Source organism: Octopus bimaculoides, chromosome 30, assembly GCF_001194135.2.
Source record: "Octopus bimaculoides isolate UCB-OBI-ISO-001 chromosome 30, ASM119413v2, whole genome shotgun sequence".
Taxonomy (NCBI): Eukaryota; Metazoa; Mollusca; class Cephalopoda; order Octopoda; family Octopodidae; genus Octopus; species Octopus bimaculoides.
The window spans coordinates 6,712,947-6,721,124 of NC_069010.1; the positions used below are offsets into that span (position 1 = coordinate 6,712,947).

The 8,178-nt window shown below is 38.8% G+C and overlaps 1 protein-coding gene across 2 annotated transcripts in view; it reads left to right on the forward strand.

Moving 5' to 3' along the window:
* Positions 1-2,704: 2,704 nt before the first annotated feature.
* LOC106878447 (retinol dehydrogenase 11) overlaps positions 2,705-8,178 on the forward strand; it is a 13,556-nt gene continuing 8,082 nt past the window's right edge. The window contains exons 1-2 of one of the 2 annotated variants that reach the window (XM_014927659.2): positions 2,705-3,158; positions 4,139-5,423. In XM_014927659.2, coding sequence (XP_014783145.1) covers positions 2,823-3,158; positions 4,139-4,804 — 1,002 coding nt within the window. In that variant the 5' untranslated portion in view covers positions 2,705-2,822 and the 3' untranslated portion in view covers positions 4,805-5,423. Of the gene's footprint in view, positions 3,159-4,138; positions 5,424-8,178 lie in introns of those variants that run through there. The other variant, XM_014927657.2, reaches the window with a different exon arrangement.

Consider the following 8,178-nt stretch of genomic DNA (forward strand, 5'->3'; position numbering starts at 1 on the left):
TTTTTTTTTTTTTTGTGACTATTCACACGGTTCCTTACACGCACAACACTCGTGCAACATGTTTCCATCTCTTTTGGAACGTACACTCCGACAGGCATCTCCTCTCCAGCCACCGCTAAGCATTTCGCCCGGCCTGCTAACGTTTCTGTTACCTTGTCGCCCTATTTGTAGTCCACTATTCTTTTATACTCGAGGAACAAGGAGGGTGAGGTCAATCGATTAGATCGACGTCAGTACGCAACTGGTACTTAATTTATCGACCTCGAAAAGATGAAAGGCAAAGTTGACCCCGACGGAATTTAAACTCAGAACGTTGGTGATGGTTGTGACTGAAGGATAAGATTAAAGACGATCATAATACAGGGGCAATAATTCAGACAACAGGTCTCAAGTGTTATCTTTCCTAAGACACATTCTGGCCTCTGGACTTATGTCGGATACCAGCTGTCACATCTGAGAAGAGTACAACTGTCGACCGAATCTATAATTAAGATTGTTCCGCTGCCCTCCCTGAATAGGGAAGACCAGGTTTGTTTTCTGTCGGTAGTGGCTATCGCGAAAGAGGTAGTATGAAAGACGAGAGCGAAAGGGGTCGTGACACGCGTTTTTATCTCCATCTTTGGGTCAGTTAACTTTTTCCTTTTCCACATGAAAAGAAAAATAAGGCTGGAGAAGAAATATCTGTCGCATGGTGTGTTTCAAAAAAGATAGAAGTCTGTAGCAAGTGTATTGAGGAGTGAACGAACCTGTTTGAGCGAGAACAGAAAAGGAAAAATTAAGTCTTCAGTGCGAGAATGTGGTTTGTGGGGTTGACCACGTCCTCAACTTCATTTTTGTTAATCATCCGTTTCTACTTCATCATTTATTTTAATTTTTGTAATTTTAACGTTCGTCCTCACTCTGTTACCCTCATTCGACCCCGATCCCTTGTCTATCTGTCCTTGTTTCGTCCTCTCTCCATTCATAAACCTGTAATGGTGAATAAAGAAATGAGTTTAAGAGTTGAATTTAATAAAAGATTATATAAATAAAAATATTAACATTACCGGCTTCGATATATTTCATCTTATCAAATATTAGTAAAAAATTTGAAAAAAATATATAAATATTTACTAATATTTGATAAGATGAAATACATCGAAATCGATAATATTAATATTATTATTTATCAGTACATAAACATACATTCACATGTACATACATATGCACACACACACACAAACACGTCTACACACTTACCCTATTACTCACGTACATCCATAAGTACATACGTGCATACTCACATACATACATATATACATACATGTGTATAGGCATGCACACATGCATACGCATGTACACAGATGCATAAGCGCACACATGTACACGCACATACATACATAGATACATACATACATACATACATACATACATACATACACATGTACATATATGTCATGAACTAACTATTACTTTCTCAGATGCAGCACAGAATTTTGTCAGTGAACAGGTCGCGGTCTCAAAGCGACGAAAATATTTTGACAAATTAAATTTAAATGTTGAAGTGAATCTAACGGGTTTTGTGTGTTATTTTAAATGGCTTATAAACACTTTCCACGCTGCAATTGTTTTCGTTCCAGCACACGATCTCAGATCAGGTCACTTGCTATGCAAGTGCATCTCCGTAATATTTATATAATCTTTTATTAAATTCAACTCCTAAACTGAAATGTCTTAGATTTAATTCTGTACTGTTTCCACCTCCATCTTTACACACACACACACACACACGATAGCAATAATCCTTGGATGGAATTTAAATTCCATCCAAGGATTATTATTATGGCATTTTTCTTACATTATATCGATACAGCTTGATGCAACCCCACAAAAAACTGGTTTGCCACTCAGTAATCATTAGACTGCGGCCGGCATAATAAAATAGCAGCTTTATTTGCATATTCAAAACGTTTCCCCATAAACAAACTTAAAAGATATATCAATCTATGCGTGTTTGTCTCCAATCACCGTTTGATAACTGCGCTGGTGTGTTTACGTCGCCGTAAATAAGCATTTTAGCAACAGGCAGACCGTTAGAAGAAATGCCGACCCACAAAATTTTATTTCGCGCGTGTGTTCCGGACCCCCAGTAATGAACTCATTTGCATACAGCCAATCAGAGCAGAGAGACCTTTATCCTTTCTTCCTTTCTAATCAGTCCTGTGCATTCGTTACTCTTTCCTTCACTACTAGCAGACAGCAAACTTCTTGTCACTTACTGTCTCTAGCTACCTGTCGCGCAAACGAATAAATATATATGAATAATATTTCTACCTTCTTGATGTTAATCCTTCGATATTCACTGGTTACTCCGACGTTGGTACAATAATACACTTGCCCAAACTGAATTACTGGAGTTCTTTCATTTTTCTCCAGAAACAATACAGTTAGAGACAGTGATAGTGAAATTATTTTTCGATAGTGACAAAAAGGATGCTGTCTGCCAGTAGAGAGGGGGGAAAGGTAAGACATGCTAGGTGCTGACTAGAAAGGATAAAGGTGGCTCTATTCTAATTGGTTGTATGCAAATGAGTTCATTATTGCGGTCTGGAACTCTCGTGGGGAAAAAAATTCCGCATCGGATATTTATTTCGGTACTGTAATAACAAACAAGGCATGTTAACTGATGTAATTTTAGCCAATAGGAAGCCTCCGTTGTCGACAGACCAGGCAACTGTGTACATTTTTCTGTTCAGTACGCTTTTGCAAAATGGTTCTGCATCGACCTAACAGTTCAGATACATGAGATAGAAAGAAAAAAAAAACGAAATAAATAAACGATCATGATTATATATATATTATCACTAGCAGGCGTGGCATTAGGAGTTTATTTCTTGTCATGCGTTAGATACCATTGTAAAACTTTAAAATATGACAGCCAAGCTAGGATGGATGGTAAAACCGTACTAATTACAGGTGCTTCTTCAGGTATCAGAAAGGCAACGGCTGAACATCTCCTCTCGCGAGGAGCCAGAGTCATCTTAGCATGTCGTAACTTAACGAAGACGAAGACAGCAGTCGATGAAATACTTTCTTCAACTGGTGTTGATCGACAAATGGTCAATATTGTCCATTTGGATCTATCTGATCTGGACAGTGTTCGAAAATGTGTCAAAGAGGTAAGTTTTGTTGTATAGTACTAGTTTTTTCCTTCAGCTACTTAAAAGAAGAATCAGTGGAGATAACTCTGGTAAATACACAAGGAGTATGTTGCCCGTCTTAACATAAAGCAAGAACAATAATGAACGACGTCCAAGTTACGGTGAAGAAGGCAAACCACTGGATTTGTTTTAAAAGAAACGATGAGCAATGGCTAGAGGAACATTGAGTGTAGCCTAGTTTCCAATTGATTTAGCAAGTGCGGCTTTTTCTGGGTGAAGGGAGGCTGGCGGTGTGCGATGGGCGTTATTGAAGTTCAGTGGAGAAAGCAATCCGACGGTCGTCAGGGATAGGTCGTCCACATGTGTCCATCCTGATCCATCAAAGACCTGATAATGGTTTCTTGCCATGCTGTTATCTCCACCATTTGGGCCCATCAGACAGCATTAGTTCCTTCATGTTTGTGCTCACAGGCCTCAACTCTTGCAGGGCAGCCTTCATGTTTTACCCTGAAGCTTTTCTGAAGGGCCATTCTCGACACTACCACATCGCTGCTATTCCTTTACTAATTGCCTCCTGTAGATTGCAAACAAGTTCTCCCTCTAATCTATGTTTTTCTATTCCAAGCTCTTTGCTAAACACTACCATTTCTACTCTAATCGCCATTTCTAGGACAATCCACCACTGGTTGTTGGTGATGGCCCCCATCAACTGCCACTTAACTAATACACTAATCCGGTCCCTTTAGTCTTGGTGTGCTCATAAGGATACATTCAAACTTCCATAACTGGGTCCCTCTCTACATCAACTATCTAAATCAACAGTGCCAATTACAATTTTGTGGTCAGTGTGGCCAACCAGTTTGAATTGTGAACAAACTATTCTACTCCTTTCCACTAGCCTAACAAATACTCTATTTCGATAATGATAATAGTAAAAGTTGTAATGCTATTTGTATTTCCTTATAATGTATTGTTTAATTTTTTTGTTTCCATTATAGATTACAGACACAGAAAAACAACTTGATGTCCTGATCAACAATGCAGGTCTTGGCACAGACATGAGGAAGACAACAAAACAAGGATATGATATAATTTTTGGCGTCAACTTCACAGGGCCATTCCTTCTGACTTACTTGCTTTTGGATTTGCTCAAGAAATCTGCTCCAAGCCGCATAATTAATGTGAGCTCTGTAGTGCATACTTCGATAAAAGAATCACAAATTTCTTTTCAACCAAATGATCCATCGTCCTCAACTGGTGTTAAATATCCCTACTTGAAAAAATATCATATTAGTAAACTAGCTCAGATCTGGCAAACAAATGTACTGGCTGAGAAACTATCTGCAGACAATGTAACGGCCAATAGCATGAATCCTGGTTATGTTCATTCTGGTATATGGTATGTTGACGCCAACCCAATGAAACGAATAGTTTTGCGATTTTTTGGTTGGTTATCCTCAAAAATTGGTCGTACGTCCAAGAATGCAGCGTTAACTGTTGTATACATGGCTGTTGATCCAGGTTTGGAGAAGGTCAGTGGCTGTTATTTCGAAAATGTTGAGATTTCAGAGAATATGTCTGCATGTGCTAAGAATAAAACTTTGGCCCAGAAAATGTGGGATGTTTCTATGGATATGTGCGGACTTTCAAAAAAATTTGAATAAAATTACTTAGAGATGTGAGTTGAGACCTATAACGAGCTTGTTTGTAAAAATAATGCCAATCAAAAGCTGTGTACACCTGATGCCTGCAGGTTTCAAGGGTCCATCAGCAATGAATGCCCACCGACGACCCCTCTAACCTACTGGTCTCAGGTATGTTGATAGCTGTGAAATTTCAAAAGAATTATTTAGAAATCTGATTTAAATAAATAAAAGAAAGGACAGAGAGCCAAATCCATATTTTATATCTGTTTTACTTCTGGATAATGTTCTGGATTTTTGTTTTTCTTATTTCTTTTACTGGTTTCAGTCATTGGACAGCAGCCACAATGGGCCTCTACTCTCAAGGGCTTCAGTAGATCGGATTTAAATTCCTGTACTGATCTCAAGCTGGTATTTGCATTATTGATCTCAATTTACTGAATGACTGAGTGACACTTTTAACAAAAAAAGACTAACAGACCAATTTTACACATAACTACCAATCCGGACATCTATACACATATACACACATTCACTCCCACACATGTTGAACTGTTAATCTCTACACAATATTTTTTCCCCTCTCATTCCTTTCTGTTTAAGAGCGTAGGCTCAAAATGAGAAAGAGCTTTCCATTCTTCTTGAACATTAAACTAATACACCTGTTTGTTGCTCCTTCGTGTGTCTTCATCTTATGTTTTCTATAAATTTGAGTTCTATATACATACTTACATATATATATACAGAGTGGCTGTGTGGTAAGTAACTTGCTTATGAACCACATGGTTCCAGGTTCAGTCCCACTGCATGGCACCTTGGGCAAGTGTCTTCTACTATAGCCTCGGGCCGACCAAAGCCTTGTGAGTGGATTTGGTAGATGGAAACTGAAAGAAGCCTGTCATATGTATATATATATATATATATATATATATGTGTGTGTGTGTTTTTGTGTCTGTATTTGTCCCCACAACATCGCTTGACAACCGATGCTGGTGTGTTTACGTCCCCGTAACTTAGCAGTTCGGCATCCGTCACAATACCATACCTCCCATCCCTTTTTCCTCCCAAAGAACATCCTAACGTCACATGGTATTCTGAGATAATTCTCAAACTGTGGCGCATCCACTGTTGGAACGCTCCTTTTGATTATAATAGGTAGGCCTGATTACCCTGCTTACCTGCAGATGGGTAAGCACACTTCACGACAACTTGACGTGTTACTATGGAAACAAGCACCAATATGTCTGTGGCTTTCGATTGGCTAAAATTACCCAACATTTGCAAATTCAAATGTTTGATTGATAACCCAGAAACAGTAACTTAGATCTAGTTATTCCATGCACAACAACCAGGTAGGTATTTAACCCACTGAGATTATTCACTCTCTTTCGTGTTCTATCACTGTGGGCCTACTATCATCTGACTAGAATTACAAGCAGCCATGATCAACACATAACTGGATGTACAACCTGACATCACCAAACTGGTTACCTCACGTGCTAACTACAGTCACTGAACTGCCAAATCCTACGGTCTGCCAACAACCTGATGCTGATATGCTGTCATGTCTATTAAAGTATACCAAAATGAAATGAAGTATTATTGCTGTTTAGCCAAAGTATTTACAGTAATCCTTTGCGATATTGCGGTTCACCAAACACGGTTTATTATTTCAACTTACATCAATTCCTCTGTGATTCTGTTTTGCCTTTATAATAAAATTTGTTGTTGGCACTCCGTCGCTTACAACGTCAAGGGTTCCAGTTGATTCGATCAATGGAACAGCCTGCTCGTGAAATTAACGTGCAAGTGGCTGAGCACTCCACAGACACATGTACCCTTAACGTAGTTCTCGGGGGATATTCAGCGTGACACAGAGTGTGACAAGGCTGACCCTTTGAATTACAGGCACAACAGAAACAGGAAGTAAGAGTGAGAGAAAGTTGTGAAAGAGTACAGCAGGGTTCGCCACCATCCCCTGCGGAGCCTCGTGGAGCTTTTAGGTGTTTTCGCTCAATAAACACTCACAACGCCCAGTCTGGGAATCGAAACTGCAAGTCCGCTGCCCTAACCACTGGGCCATTGCGCCGTCACTATAATAAAATATATACAAATTATTAAAATAAAAACATATATAGAGTACAGTACGGTTTCTACTTCCCGGATTCTCACCTATTGTGGAGGGTTTTGGAATGTAACACCTGTGATATTCAAGGGATTATCGTATATGACCTGAACTGCTGGATGGAGGTTCAAATATTTTAATTCTCTTCATTTTGCCTTCATACAACTAAAGATGGAAGCAAGACTAGCACATATGAAACTTTGAGTAACGTGGAGCTGAGTCAATCTTTGATTAATATGTCTGTGTCTGTGCATATCTGTGTACAAAAGTGTGTGTGTGTGTGTGTGTGCTGAGGTCTAATTGTGGAGGGAACCTATGGAAGGGGTAGACCCAAGAAAATGTGAGACAAAGTGGTGAAATGCTTAGCGGTATTTTGTGTCTTTATGTCCTGAGTTCAAATACCGCCAAGGTCGACTTTACCTTTCATCCTTAGTACCAGTTGTGTACTGGGGTCGATCTAATCAACTGGCCCCCTCCCCCAAAATTTTGGGCCCAGTGCCTAGAGTACAAAAGAATGTATGCATTTATAGTTGTATAGATGTTCAGATTAGTAGTTACGTGTAAATAAAAGGTTTCAAACAAGTCTTAGCAAATTAATCTGGTCTTTTAAGGAAGGTAACAAAGAAATTAATTTGTACTGCAAAACCATACAGACCTGGAACCAATAGATGTGACCTTTGTTTAGAAGAATTTTGCTGGATTTTCACACCCAAGGGTAATCTAATAAATTCTAAACAGGAACAAACATTGAGATGCTTGGACATGAAGAAATAACAAAAACAAAAATCCAGAAGAAAAAAAGATATAAAATATGGATTTGGATCTCTGTCCTTTATTTTATTTATTTAAATCAGATCTCTAAATAATCTTATTCAAATTTTTTTGGAATTTCACAGCTATTAGCATATCATAGACCAGTGGGTTAGAGGGGGTCGTCGGTGGGCATTCATTGCTGATGGACCCTTGAAACCTGCAGGCATCAGGTGTACACAGCTTTTGATTGGCATTATTTTTACAAACAAGCTCGTTATAGGTCTCAACTCACATCTCTAAGTAATTTTATTCAAATTTTTTTGAAAGTCCGCACATATCCATAGAAACATCCCACATTTTCTGGGCCAAAGTTTTATTCTTGGCACATGCAGACATATTCTTTGAAATCTCAACATTTTCGAAATAACAGCCACTGACCTTCTCCAAACTTGGATCAACAGCCATGTATACAACAGTTAACGCTGCATTCTTGGACGTACGACCAATTTTTGAGGAT